At 47.2% G+C, this 15,251-nt stretch overlaps 1 protein-coding gene across 2 annotated transcripts in view; it reads left to right on the top strand.

Annotated features, from left to right (window-relative positions):
- The window catches only part of Pknox2 (PBX/knotted 1 homeobox 2), a 271,278-nt gene that overhangs the window by 217,615 nt on the left and 38,412 nt on the right, over positions 1-15,251 (top strand). For both annotated transcript variants that reach the window (XM_057767848.1, XM_057767846.1), the window contains one exon: positions 6,835-7,006. In XM_057767848.1, coding sequence (XP_057623831.1) covers positions 6,835-7,006 — 172 coding nt within the window. The remainder of the gene's footprint in view (positions 1-6,834; positions 7,007-15,251) is intronic.

Genomic DNA, 15,251 nt, shown 5'->3' with positions numbered 1-15,251 from the left:
AGGGAGTCCACACACCTCCAGAGGGGATAAATGAGTATTAATGGCTAGCTTACTCAGGGCCAAAGACTATCAGTCTTCATTTAGTTATGCATGGGAGGGATTATCCCTGTTAAATAAAAGGGGAAACTGAGGCTCAGAGATATTCTGTAATGCGCCCAAATGTCATGTTCCTGTCTGTCTCCGAAGTCTGTATTTGTTTCAAACTCGCCTGTTTCGCACTCTGAACCATGAGTGAAGTCATGAGAGAAACCTGAGAGTTTCCTGCGGTGACTATGAAAGAACTGGACAGCCTGGTTGTTAGAGTGACCCATAGTGTCTTCACAGAAGAGAGGGTGTGTGGAGTTGGGTTCTGCCAACCAATAGAAGGAATGTAGGGGCGGGAAGCACCGTGCAAGAAGTCAGTGGGGTCCAGTGCAGAGTCAGAGCCTGGAGCAGTGCCTTCTGGGATATTGTCTCTGTGACCCCTGTGTTCTCTGGCCTGGGATACTAGCAATAAAGGATCACAATGCCAGCCCCTGGGTCGAGTTTCTGGGAAGGAAGGAAGGCCTTTGGCAGCCATGCGTGGCAATAAGGGTAAGCGGTAGCTCTTGCCAGCCCCACCCTTAGTGTCCCACCCCAGCTGGCCCTCTGGCCAACAGATTAGTGTTTTCTGGAGCAGGCTGACTCTGTCTGTGACTTTGGTCCTTCTAGATTATTTCCACCCAGAAATATCTATCACGTATCATCCTTTCCACCCTCTGGTCATCATCCTGTCCCATCTGGGAAGGGCTGTTCCTAACTCTTCCCTTTGGAAGGAACCTGGGGCTCTAGGAGGATTGGGCAGTGAGCCTGGGCTCCCTCTGCCCATACCTCAGCAGGATGAATCTAGTTGGGAGGGATGGGGGATGGTACTGAAGGAGTCTGGAGGCTCCCGGGGTGGCCACGGGGGCCAGGAGGAGGTGGACAGCCCAATCAGGTGGCCACATACTTGGCTGGACCCATAATTGAGGTCTGTAGCCTGGCCAAGGTCACATGAAAAGAAGGGACAGAGACTTGACAGGATTTATCTTCCATAGAGAACAAGGACGGTGCCTGGGAGCATCCCTGAGCTCCTCCAATCTGCGGTGGCTTTTTCTGACTGTGTGTCTATTCTGACGCTCTTGTTCTTCGTTTTTGACTCCCAGCCTCTCCCGAGCTGTTCCCCACCCTGTTTCTCTGTTTCTATTCTTCACTAAGTAGGGAAAAAATGGTTTAAATTAAAAACAAAAGAAGCAGCACCGTCAAATTGCCTAAGAAGGAAGAAAGGGAAATGGGAAAGGACCCAGCTATCTTTTCTTGAGTCCTTTTCATAAAGAGACACATGCTGCAGCCACAGAGGGGAACTCAGTCAGAGAGTGTAGAAGAATGCCAGGAAAGCTGGGGTCTCCGTCCCGGGTCTTCACAAACTTTCAGGAAACTTTTCAGCCCCAGTCTTTGCGAAGAACCTGTCTTGAAGTGGAAGGGGGATGTGAAAAGGGTTTTGTGGATTCTCACCAACTCCCAGAGGCCTCAGCGAGGTAGGGTAAGCAACTTCTGACCCTGAAAAAAAGCCTCTTGGTCTTGGCAGAAGGACTATAGCGGTCCCAGGGGTCTCAGGCTTTCCTCGCTGAGAGGAGTGGTGGGAACTTCTGCCAAGGGCTTCAGCCAGCACACGGTCCCTGTCTGATCTATCTGCTTTCCCTGGGGAGAGCAGTCCCACCCACCTAGCCCCCCACTGGGCGCTCTTGACCAGCGTAGTTGGGTGATGTAGAAAACAGGAAGGCAGACGTGTCAGAAGTAATTAAACCAAACGATGACTTAAACCCCTGTAGAAATCAACACATCCGGTTTAATCACCTTCTTAAGCTCGCACAAGGCTGCAATCCTATGGAGAGAGCTTCTTTATTTCTTTGGATCGTTAACAGGAACTGCATACCTTGGGCTTGATTTGAGTTTGGATGCTCCTGGGGAGAGGTGATGAGGGTGGGGGTGGGGCCAGGGGCACGGAACAGAGAAAAGAAATAATAAAATGTTATTTGAGATCATCCCTTCTTCCCCTCTCCCAGGGACCAGCCTGTCTCTCCCACCCTCCTGCCTCTGTCCATGCTCCCAGCACCCAGGCGGAGGCACAGTGCTGAATGTGCTAAATTAGGCCATTAGAGAAATTCATTTCTCTTTATTAGTCTGTGTCAAATCCTTTTTATTAGTGGCTGGAAACGACCTCTCTTCTGCAGTAAAATGTCATGCCGGTTCACTCCTTTTATTTGTTCTGCACTGACGAGGCTCAAACTCTCACTGAATTAGTGCAGTGAGATTTATTTCCTCCAAATTTTGAACGGCTTAAGAGAGATTGGGGTGGAGGGGGGCGGTCAGGGGGGAGGTGGCTTTGGGGAGCCGAGTTGGGAAGGGGTAGGGAGGGAGAAGGTGAGCTCCTGTGGAGGTCAAATGTCCTCTGCTCTTTGGAAATAAAGTCTAATGACCATCTCTCATATCTTGTTCGTCTTCCGGGCCCTGGGGACTAAGTCCCCACCCTCGTGTTTCAAGCTTCTAAAGGGTGTTGGTCCAGGGGCGCACGGACCTGGACAGCAGAAGGGAGGGCTCCTTAAAACCTGTGTTTTTGAGCTGGGTGTGCAGCTCAGTAGTAAATCACTCGTCTGCTATGCTTGAGACTCTAAGTTTAATTGCCAACACCAAAAAGCAAACATCCTAGCTGGACAAACTGACGTGCTAGAAGCCAAGGTCATATATATACATTAGGAAATTCTTCCCCTTATTCCATCCCCAGGGCCGTTTTCATCCCTGGTTGCTTAGATGTCAGCTCCCTTCTATATTAAAGTTGTCCTCTAAGCCTGAAGCAGAAGCTGCTAGGAAGGACTCCTCAATGGAGCCCAATGGGGGCTGTGACTTCTTCTCCACTTATCTGAGGATCAGGAAGAATAGCTTAGGAAATACAGTACAAAGCTTAGGCAGGCACATGATGGACAAATGCAGAAGAGACAGTGGGCTTACCTGTAACTGCCCTGGGGACAGCCTTAGGGAAGCCCAAAGCCACAACTGCAGTCCTAATACCCATCAGGGCCACTGGTTGCTTGGACTGGTCCTGGAGGTAATGTTGTCTAACCATCCCCATGCAAGTAGGGGACTAGTTCACTGAGTGATCTAGGAGAGCACCCCATTAGCCTGGCATGGCTCCTGAGAATGGGCTCCTGTGTTAGTGGGATGAGACGGTCACAGGAGCCTGGTGGGATAAGAGAAGGGAGGTTTGGGGTGCTGACAGTGCTGCTCAGCTCCCCAGCTCTGGTCGAGAGCGGGAGGCCAGGACAATCCCATGGACCTTAACCAACATGAAAAATAAATACCCCCAAAATGTGGCCCAGCAAGATGGCTCAATGAGTTAAGGCATTTACTGGCTACATGAGTTCAAGCCCCAGGGTTCCACAAAGTAGATGGAGAGAGTCAGCTCCTGCGAGTTGTCCTCTGACCTCTGTGCAGTGTAGCACCTGCACATCCCAAACAAAAGAACAAGCAAGGGAATGAACGAACGAACAAACAAATAAATGAAATGAAATAAGGAAAGAAAATACTATCAAACGAAACAAAAAGCCCCACATGTGTCTCCTACAACCGTTCGAAGGAGACTGACATGTACAAGTGGAGGGTTTGTAGCGCAGGTCCACACAGTGGCTTCTGCAAAAGAGGGTGATGTAGTTCCTCATTATGTTGGACACCACCACCTTCTGCCCCATCCCCACCCCTGCAAGCCTGGCTCTGTGGCCCTGTGGCTCTGGCCTGGACCTACTAAGCATCTCATAGCCTGACACCTGAGCCGTATTAGCTCTGTGGTTTCCTCTCCTCTCTGCCCCCATCACACTATCACACCTGACCGCATCACCCACCTCAGAGTTCCTTGCCTTCCTTCTCCCTGCTGAAAACACCTCTCCCTCAGCTCTTCGCATGGTTGCCCCTCATCATTCCAGGCTTAACTTAAATGTCACTTCCTCAGAGAGGCCCTCCCTGACCATTCTAAAGAAAGCTGCTTGCTCCGCTCCGCAGAGGCAAGAGTAGGAGCAGAGGAAACCTGTGCTCGTAGCTGGGGCACTGAATCCCGGCAGGCCCCACCCGCCCACCCCACATGCCACTTGTGTACACAGAAAACACAACTCTGCACATGCATTAGTACAGGTAAGGCATATACTACACTTGTGACATACAAAGTCAGTCCCCCAGTTGCATGTACACAACCCTATATGCATATGTACTACATGAACACAAAATCACATGCACATACGCATGTTGACATAGGACAAACACTTGCTCTACAGAGAGCCTGCACTCAACTCCCATACATACACACACACGCACACATGCACACTCATACACACTCTCCATTTGGCAGCTGCCCACCCTCCCTCCAGCCAGTGAGGAAGGAATGTGCAGTGACCGCATGGCTGCTGTGGGTTGGGGCATGGGCTGCACCCCCACCACCTGGCACGATGCTTCGGATTATTAGTTCCTGGTAATTTAGTGCCCTTGTACAGAGTCGATTTGTGCCTTTCATTCCTAATTGATCTAGTGGCTGTTTAAATGGCAGCAGGCATCTGTTGAGAGTAGGAAGGTTCATAAGGCGCAATAATTCATAACACCGTCTGGAATTTGCCTTTCATGGCCCTCAGCTAAACCACTGCAGGGCTCTGCTTAAATTACAGCCACTGAGGCTTTCTTTGGTATTCCACTCAGGGCCAAGAGAATCTTGCATTAAACTGGGATCAGGTTAGATTAGACTATAATATGCTGCAGTATTGGAGGCTGCAAATGAAGACTTATACTGGAGTTTAACCCCTTCACCTCATGTTCTCTTTGTCTTCAACGGGGGAGCTAAATTCACCCCATTGTTTTTCCCTGTCAGCTCCTTGCTGGGTGCATTAGAGCTCCTGGCAATTCTGGGATGCACGAGAGTGAACCTTAAATATTGGTCCTCTTTCTTGCATGCTCCAAGCCCAGTATACGCCTGGGGGCCCAGTAGTTTATACACCAGCTCTCTAAACATGGATCTGCTGGTCATCTGAAGTGGGAATAGATCTCCCTTTATCCTCCCACCCCTTCTACACTTAAGTGGAGAGACCGAGGCTGGGCAAGTATGATTTTATGAGGCTAAGCACTCCTGTCTGGGGTTCTGGGGTGGGACAGACATCAGGGCTTCCCTCAGCCCAGTCAGTGATATGGAACATACTGTGCTGGCTAGAGGCTCGGTTCTGCTCCCAGTATCTGTTCTCCTCAGGACTTATACTATGTTCCCCAATGTGGTTGTCATTAGCCACATGTGACTATTTAAACTTGAATTAATTAAAATTCAATAAAATTAAAGATTCATCATCTTAGTTGCACTGGCCGTATATCAAGTGCCCATTGGCCTCGAGTGGCTAGTGGTTCCTGTGTTAGATGGTGCAAACTGAAGACCATTTGCTTCACTGCAGAAAGTTCTGTAGGAAAGTGCCAGCCGGGCTACCCCTGTGGCAGAGGACCAGCAGGCAGATCCAGCACAGGTTCCTCTTCTTCCTCTCCCATGAAACAGTGCTGCATAGAAAATAAAGAAGCAGATGTTGTGGTCTCAGGAGCCTGAGGAGAAAGATCCAAGATGTGCAGATGCTTTCTTCGAACAGGGGAAGGGATTGGGGCTCTCTCCATGCCAGAGTCAACAGCCTAGGCACACACGGGAGTATGTGGTGCAGAAATAAGTGCGATGTGTCGTTATGTCTGCAAATAAGCGTGCAAACATACAACATCTGTGTTCCACAAATGTCTGTGAGGATTCATATACTTCTGCCATACTCTGGATGTTCAGGAGTGAATGAATAGGTTTGATCCCTGATTACAGTCTAGGTAAGTAGGCAGATGAAACAAAAACTCAGAGATTTGGGAGAGAGATATGGAGACAGTGGGTAGTCAAGGAAGCTTCTAGGAGGTGGTGATCTCTACACTAAGACCCACAGACCCATCTGATTAAACATTTATGCTCATATAAACTTACCTTAGAAACACACACGCACACACAATTTATTCATTGATTCAGTCTCGAGTGATTTATTAAGTGCCTTCTATGAGTTTACATGGCAAGATTCTTGGATACAGCAATCATTTACACAGAGACTGTCCTGGAGAAAAGCATAGAATGATACAAATAACCATTTAATTCCAGCCATGCTAAGGATTTGGTGGTGGAACTGCAGGCAGATTTTACAAACGCAACTGGGATATTTGACGAAACTGAGTCTGCCAACAGACATGGGTATATGTGGATGAGTTTGGGGGCTCATATATTTCACCCAGTGTACACTTGCAAACACACAACCGTTTATACACATCTGTTACCCTCAGCTGGCTTCAGACTCTGTGTGTGTGTGTGTGTGTGTGTGTGTGTGTGTGTGTTTCTATAATGGGCATATGCAAGATGAAGTACTTAACCTAAATAGTGCTACGAATCTTTGCTTGCATGCCACTTAGTGCTAACATCCACACCCAAGAACTCTCTAGATAGTTCCCACATTTCCTTCCTGGAATCGCGCTGAGTCTGAAATGGACACCAATATCTTTGAAGAGTTATAGCCTCTCCATGCAGTTTATCTGACCAAAGGGGAAAGGTAGGAGCCCTCGGAGGCCCCAGAAGTGGGTTCTCCATGCCAGAAAACAAAATGTTGCCACCTTGGCAGACCTTGGGAACCGGGGACATTCTCAAGGAGTTGGACCCTGGGAAAAGAAGTGATGGAACTGCTGGAAAGGGGGCCCCAGCAGCAGCCTGGTCTCTCTGTGCGCATGTGTGAGCTCTTAATGTCCCCACAGGCACCCTCTTTTCCCGCTTCTGACGCTGCTGTTTGAGAAATGTGAACAGGCCACCCAGGGCTCTGAGTGCATCACCTCCGCCAGCTTTGACGTGGACATCGAGAACTTTGTCCACCAGCAGGAGCAGGAACATAAACCCTTCTTCAGCGATGACCCGGAACTGGACAATCTGGTAAAGACCCTCTACCTTACATTCTGGCTGAAGTCTTCCGGTCCTCTGATCCCACCCAAATCTCCTAAAAGTGCTTCTTTCATTCACTAATCCAAGAGAAAGTTGTGAGTGCCCATTGTGGAACCCACACTATGCACACTATTTCATGGTTGAGAATCAGTTCAAAGCATTTTTAGTGAAGATTCTAGCAGCAAGCTCTGCTGCCTAAGCTTTCTCTGCCTCTACCTATGTGGTGCCAGCATCTGACCCCTGCTGCCTTACGGTTCAAACAAATGGGAAGTGGGGGACTGGCAGCTAGAAGCCAAAGGTAGTTATTCTGAGTCCTCATGGAGGACTGGCGGCCGTGGCAAAGGAGGCAGATGTATGAAGGAAGGTAAGTGGCATGTTCGAGCTTGTCCACACAGGGAAAGACCTGGTCTTACTGGACACAGTAGATCATGCTCCCAAATAGTTTGCCACTCAGATAATCACGACATCCTGTAAAATACAAGTTCCTGGGCTGCACTAGGGAACTGTGATTCTGCTGATACAAAGGGATCCTGTGACTCTGCATTTTTATATTTCCAAGGCAACTGCCATCATTAGCATCCGTGGCTCCTGGGTTGGTTGGAATCTGAAGTTCTCATCTAGCCTGGCAGTTTTATGGAAGAAGTGTGCTGAGAGCCAATGTGCTCATCCCTCATAGACTGTGCTGAGAGCCAGTGTGCTGTCCATCGTGGAGTGTGCTGAGAGCCAGTGTACTGTCCATCGTGGAGTGTGCTGAGAGCCAGTGTGCTGTCCATCGTGGAGTGTGCTGAGAGCCAGTGTGCTGTCCATCATGGAGTGTGCTGAGAGCCAGTGTGCTGTCCATCATGCCGAGTGGTTCCTGGAAGTAATAACCTCAGGACCTGATGTTTTGTTTTTTGTTTTGCTTGTTTGGTTAGTTGGTTTGGGTTTTTCATGACAGGCTTTCTCTGTATCACAGCCCTGTTCTGGAACTCCCTCTACAGACCAGGCTGGCCTTAAACTCACAGAGCTCCAGCTGTCTCACCCCCCAAGTGCTGGAATTACAGGTGTGAGCCACCATGGCCTCACAGGACCTGAGTTTTTGGTGTTTGTGAAGTGTCCAGATTATCACGGTGAATTTGGGAACTCTGCAAATCCGTCCTCCAACACATGCACGCACGCACACAGGCACGTGCACACGCGTGCACTCACTGAATGGTGGTAGTGCTAACCTCGTCTACCCAGAGTTCAGCTGTTATCCACTTCCCCAAAAAGAACAGAATCCGGGAAGCTAAAGTTGCTATAAAAAGAAAGTAAAAGTATATGCTCATCTCCCAGGCACACATATGCATGAGCACACTTGTGGACACATACACCCACATTTAGTACATATACAGACCGGGTGAATGACTTCGGTATTATTTGGGAGCATGAATTACTCACACCACTGCTTCTTTCTGTGTTTGGAACCTGAGATAACTGCCACCAGGAGAACCCTGCCTGGCTTCGGATTTTGGGGTGCTATGATGATTTAAGAATGGGGGCTGACTCAGACATGGAAGAAATACTTACTGATCGCCAGGAATATTAGTGGAGGCATTGAGAACCCCAAATCTACCTCTGCTTATCCCCTAATGGGCAGTGAACCCTGGCTACAGCCTCTTAGAGTCTAGGAAAGCTTCCACTGTGCTGACCCACCCGCTGGACTGTGGGTCAAGGCTGGCTCAGCCCTGCCCTGCTCCTCAGCTGGTCGGAATCAGAAGATTCTGCGGTTTGGAAAGGAATTCCTCAGAATCCAGCTTCAGACTGCTATGGAGTCAAGAGACTACTCTTTCTCAAAGTCAGGGTAGACTTGGGACTGGACCCACTACACACGTGTGCACACACACACATGTAATGACCCTAGCATCATCATTGTCTGTATGATCTTGGTGACTGAATTCCTTTGAAGCTCAGTTTCCTCATCTCTACAGCTAACTGCCCCTAGCTCACGTGACTATAATAAATTGATGAACTTGGCCTTTAAAAATGCTTTGCATCTGAAAATTAATCTCACTGTGGTAGTGTTTCAAATCCTCAGCCTTTCTGTATCCTGGCTGTCAAAGACACAGTAGGTATGGTCTGGATCCTGAAACTTTTGGTGTAGGGTAGCGTGAAATCCAGCAGTGCCCTTTGCCGCTGGTTCCTAGCCCCATGTCAAAAGGGGGAGATGCAGAGGCCAAGCGCAGGAGCCATCATTAGAACAAGAATCATGTCTCCAGCACAGCCAAGATGCACATAATTAGAAATTAGAAAAAGGTCAGATTCCGTTATTACCAGCTCAATCAGCTGCCGAGTGCCACAGCCAGTTAATCTGGCATCTGTATTTTTTACAACCCCGCACACGTAGCCCAACGGACTGTAACTCTTTCTCCGGACAGATATACTGCGCAGCCGAGCAGGGACATAAAATGAGGGACCCCAAGCAAATGAGCTGAGATAATTGAGAGATTTATTTTTTATATATGTGTGTGTGAGGGCAGCTTTCCTTTGCCCTTGAATATTGACTTTCATAGTTAGGATTGTCAGGAGGGCACTCGGATCCCCCAAATCTTTGCCCTACAGAAGGTTCTCTCCCAACACCCTCCTCCAGCCTCTCCCTGACCCTTCCCTACTTTTTCAACCTCTTGGACAGACCCTAACTGTTCTTCCTTCCCTTCCCGGAGCTGTTCGCCTGTCTCACCCTCCCCTGCTCCTCACAGTCTCCCAGAGCCGCTTTTCCAGACAAATCTCCATGGAAACAGCTGAGTCAGCTCTCCTAGAGCTGCCCCAAATATCTGAGAGGATCCCAGTCACAGAGGGAGAAAAACCTGTAAGGCCGCCGCTCCACAGCGCCTCTACTGGGAGAAAAACGTAATTACACAAAAGACTGGGGTTTAGAAATGCAACCTCAGAAAGGAGTTCACTCCCACGGTTTTTTCTACAAAGCGATCCTCACGTCCACGAAGGAGAGCCCCGGCCTTAGAGTACTGAGTCTGTACTTCTCCCACTGGCACTCCGCCCCTCCCTGGTGACAGTAAAGTCCTTGCTCGCAAATAAGAGAATGACACCAATAATATCTCTCCCTGGAGCCCCCACTAGGACCTTCCCTTCGTCCATTTCTGTGCCATGGGGCGGCTTTCCACTCCCAGGTGGTTAATCTGGAATCCCCCTGAGTCCTCTGGGATCTACTACAATTCCTACACCAGGTTTCTTTCTTACCTGGCCTCCAGATCCGACCCACTCCTTGGGCCCAGCAGCCTCTGACTGGCACTTGGTAAAGTTTGTAAAATTTGCAAGTTCCCCAAACCCCTTTGAAAGGTAAAAGCTTTTTGTTTTATAAAACCTGATTTACGGGCCCCGGGTGCAAGGCCACGGTTTTATATATTATGCAAGATTTCAAACTAAGGCTGTAAAACGTACGGTTTCAGTTTCATGCATGGAATTTTTTTATGTGTAAATTTTTTAACATTTATGGGGCACGTTTTAATGAGGCTCTGGTGTGGCTCCGGGGACAGATTATGGCTGCCTGACCGCAAAGCCAGTTCCAAAATGGGGCCTCCCAGGCCCCTGGGCCCACTCTGAAGAGGCAGGCCTGGAGGCCAGAATCTAGGAGTGAGGAGACTCGTGAAGGAGCCAGCCCAGAGCTGTGGGCCCACAGAGACCTCATCCAAACCTGATCTGAAAGTCACTCACCTCAGCCTTCAGTCCAGGCTCTCTGCCTAGAAGGGACCTGCAAACCTCACAGCCACCAGGGAAAGGAAAGGAAATAAGAATATCAACCATGATAATAATTAACATCTATAGAGCTCTTATAGGTACCAGGTGCTATCCTAAACTATTTGCATCTATTATCTTATATAATCTCCATTCCAAACCTGCAAAGCTTAATATTAATATTAACAATATTATGCCCATTTGCTGGAGGCAGTTGGTTCAATCCTCAGAACACTCTTTTCTCTCTTTCTCCCCCCCTTGTGTGTGTGTGTGTATGTGTGTGTGTGTGTGAGAGAGAGAGAGAGAGAGAGAGAGAGAGAGTTTTTCTCATTGGTAGGGCATGGAGCTCACTTATTCTCCCTCACTGGGTATCCAAGAAGACCCAGGGAGACGACTGTCTTCGACCTCCCAGCACTGGGAACATGTGTGCATGTATGCACAGGCCACCACGTCTGTCATTTCTATGTGAGTTCTGGGACTAGAACTCAAGTCCTCACACTTGTACAGCGAGCACTTTACCAGTGGAGCAGTCTCCCCAGTCTCATCGTCCTCTTTTTAAGAAGTGAAATAACACACAGGATCACGCAACTCTGGACAAAATAGAAAAGAGAACTGAGCCATGAAACACAGCTCCACTCTCAGGTATTACACACACACACACACACACACACACACACACACGGAGGGAGAGAGGGAGGGAGTGTTAATGTCTTCTGACATTTCTAGAAGAGCCAGGTCTTCCTTTAGTTGTTTTTTGTTTGTGTTTGTTTTGTTGTTATCTTCCCAGTCACGTCTCCTTCCGTTCTCAGGAAAACATTGTCACTCTTTGTTTGTTTTGTGGTGTTGGAGGTTAAATGCAAGACCTTGCAAGCACTATGCCACCAAGTTCCACCCTGAGACCAGCAAATCGCTATTAACTTATTTTATAGCCGAGAAAACTACAGTACAGAGATTAAGAATTGTTCAAGGCCTTCAGGGGGAAGACAGAAACCTCTGCGTCCCCAAAACCACCTCCTTGACGTCTCCACACGAGCCTGGCAGAGAGCAGCTATTATCCCCATTCAGTGGAGAGAGAAAACCCACGAACGAGTGTCTTGTAGCCACGAAGTTACATAGTTGAGCTTGAAGAAAGTTCCTCTAACTTGAGAAGCCCAGGCTGTGCCCTCCAGCCCCTCACTGCTTCTCTAAATTCTGATGCCATGCAGGTGAAGATGCCAGTCATGACTCAAATGTGATTTAACTTGCCATGCATGACAGCTTCCATAAAATATCCACACGTCTGAGAGTCCTCCAGCCCTGGCATTCACCTTTCTTCCGTGTTCCCCTTTTCACCCTAGTAACCCTGCACTCCCAACTGGACAAGCCAAGCTGCTCCAGTCGTGAAAAACTCTTCATTTGAGTTGAGCTCTGTCTACTCCAGTGACCCATGGGAAATGTCAACTCACAATTTAGGAATGCAGGCTTATAAACTTCTTCTTCCCTACGAGAGCACCCACCTTCCCAATTTGCAGAAGGTGAAAGTGGAAAGAGTTTGCCCCCAAGGCAAGGAAGGGAGCAGGCTATCTCATCTCTGAGCCTCTGTTCCTTTATCTCTAGCAGAGTGATAGATAATCTTGCCTGCATCCCTGGGGTGAAGAGACTCAAAATAAGATAATGGAGAGAGAAGCCTTTTGCAAATTGTAAACTGCTGTGTATACAAATGTTTTGAGAGACAAGGAGTTACTATCAGAAAATGAAGAGGCCAAGACCTAAAAGAGAGGCAGCCATTTAGAAAAGGACTTGAAGCTATGTGTGGTGGTTGAGGGGCGTCAGGACAAAGACTAGACATTATTAAACACCTATGATACATGCCAGTAACATTTGCAAACATAATCTTATTCAAGGTTCGCAACAATGTTCATGTGTAGATATTTTTATTAACCTAAGTTGCATAGATAAAGCTTAAGTCACTTCTCCAAAATGCCCAGGTAACAAAAAATAAATTCAGGACATCACAGTGTGTGACTTTATAGAAAAGAGGTTGTCCTGTCTTGGGTACTTTCCTGGGCCTGTAGGATGCCTGAAAATACCAGAATACTACAGAAGAGAATAGCATCTTGATTTGCTATTTTGAAGGGGTCATCTTCAAAGGAGGCAGAATTCTTATTTTGGAACAGAAAGAGGAGATAGAAGCTGACAGAATAAAACCTGAGAAACTGGAATGAAGGACACATCTATCACACATAATGGTAGTATTAAATTAAGTGGCATTTCAGCTGGAGAGATGACTCAGCAGTTAAGGGCTCTCACTGCTCTTCTAGAGGGCTAGAGTTCAGCTCCAGCACCCTCATTATGCAGCTCACAGCCATCTGTAGTTCCAGCTGCTGGGATCCAGCATCCTCTTTTGGTCTCTGGGGGCACCTGCACTCATCCAAACTTTTACACTGGCGCACACGTATACAAATAGTCAAAAATAAGCAAAACTTTTTAAAAAATAAATTAAAGGGCATTGTTAATGTGCTGAAGGATTTGGAGTAGTAATAAGCCAGGTGGTGGTGGCGCACACGTTTAATCTCTATGAGTTCAAGGCCAGTCTGGTCTATGAAGCAAGTTCCAAGAGAGCCAGAACTGTTACACAGAGAAACCCTGTCTCGAAACTCCCCACTGCCCTAAAAAAAAAAAAAAAAAATAGTTTAATAAATCAGCCTTTTATTCTTACTTAGAGGCAAAATAGCAAAAGTTAGAGGTATAGGATGACGAATACTTTATTCACTGGAAATATAGAGGGAACCCAGGGATTATTCTTCCACTAGTCCAATATAGGGTAGCTATAGGAAAGCTAACGGACTATGAGAAATTATTCAAAGAAGGTTTTTTGTTTTGTTTTGTTGTTTGGCATGTATTTGGGCCCTTGGGAAGTAGAGGCATGAGGACCAGAAGTTCAAGATCATCCTTGGCTACATAGAGAGTTCCAGATCACTTTAGGCTACATGAGAAAACAAGAGGGGAAAAAATGTAGCTGGTTATTTGTGATTTACCAAGTATGTTCACATTTTACCTGCTAGCCCTGAACGAATTAGGCATGTCCCTTACCTCTATTTTACAAATGAGGAGACTGAGGCTCAGCGTAAACCTTGACCCTGTCCACTGGCACTAAAAGAGCAAGCAGAGAGCCTGGACTCACGTGCAGTTTGCACGGCTCTGGACGCCACAGGCCTTCTGCCTTACGTGCAGTCCCCGCCCTCATGCACCGTACCGCACATCTATTTCTCTAATATTGAAGAGGTCCTACATATTCATTGCCTCAGAGAACCATTATGATTTACTCTACCTTCTTAAATCTTTAAACCAATTCTATTAGCCCATAAAAGACTAATCCTTCATCTGTGCTTTATCAGACCCCAGGATATGACTGCTTTTGGCCCCTGCACACCAGAACTAGTTAAAACACACTGTGCATGTACTACATTTGAGCTAAGCATTCGGGGTATATAGATACAGTTTTTGCTTTTTACTCTGTTTAACTTATCTGTAGCTTTTCCATATTTGTATAATAAATACATTTTGATTATGTACTTAAATGAATAAAGGTGCATGTTTTGGGGGGTATGATGCTTGTATACATTTATACAAGCACGTGTATGTGTGTGTAAGACTATTTTAAAATAAAATGCTGATTTTCAAATGCAGACTCTCACTGGGTACAGCTGTGATCGATCATTTGCTTAGCATGTGAGAGGCCCTGGTTCCATACCCTACACTCCCTCCTCCAAATATTAAGCAGAATAGGATAGTCTTGCTAATGAGAAGGAAAAAAGAAGAAAAGGAAAAAAAGGAAAGATAAAAGGAAGGATGGGAAGGGAGAGGGAAGAAAGGAAATAGAAAAAAGAATAATATTAGAATTGGGTTTGTCTCAACATAGTTGAGCAATTTATTCAAGTCAGATGACTTGCTAAGTGCAGTGATCAAATTAAATGAAGAAGGTTATGTTGTTGGAGGCACTCGATGTCCTTGGTTCTACAGAAAGCTGAGCAAGCCCTTTACAGTAAGGCAAGAGAGATTTGAGTTCTGTGTAAGGAAGAACTTCTTAATCAGCACATTGAAAGAACATAGAGACCATCCAAAACAATAAGGTCGGTTCCCAGTGGTAGGGATGGCCTAGAAGAGAGGCTGCAACCACAGGTCCTGGTGTGTTTGCACAATCCCCTCACCTTGCAGGCCCTCACTTGCCCCCGAACCACATACTCTTTATACTACCATCATTTTTAACATACCTGACTCCTGAGACACCATAGAAGCAATTTGATCTCAGGGGCAAAGCCATAGAGCTTCTTATTGCCTACCAGTTGTGTGCCACTGGGACGAAAAGCTGTCTGTGGACTTCATTTTCTTCAACTATAAAGTGTGGGTGGGCAATAAGAGTACTTGCCTGCAGAAGAGGTTGCTAGAATAAATAAGACAGAGCAAAGAATGGACTTAGCCCAGTGGCAGACGTACAGTAAGACATGTTTCAGTGTTGCCAGTCCGTCCTCAGTATCTCTTGTGC

This window comes from Chionomys nivalis, chromosome 4 (assembly GCF_950005125.1).
Source record: "Chionomys nivalis chromosome 4, mChiNiv1.1, whole genome shotgun sequence".
Taxonomy (NCBI): Eukaryota; Metazoa; Chordata; class Mammalia; order Rodentia; family Cricetidae; genus Chionomys; species Chionomys nivalis.
The sequence above is the reverse complement of the archived record's forward strand: the minus strand, read 5'-3'. Positions and strand labels throughout refer to the sequence as shown.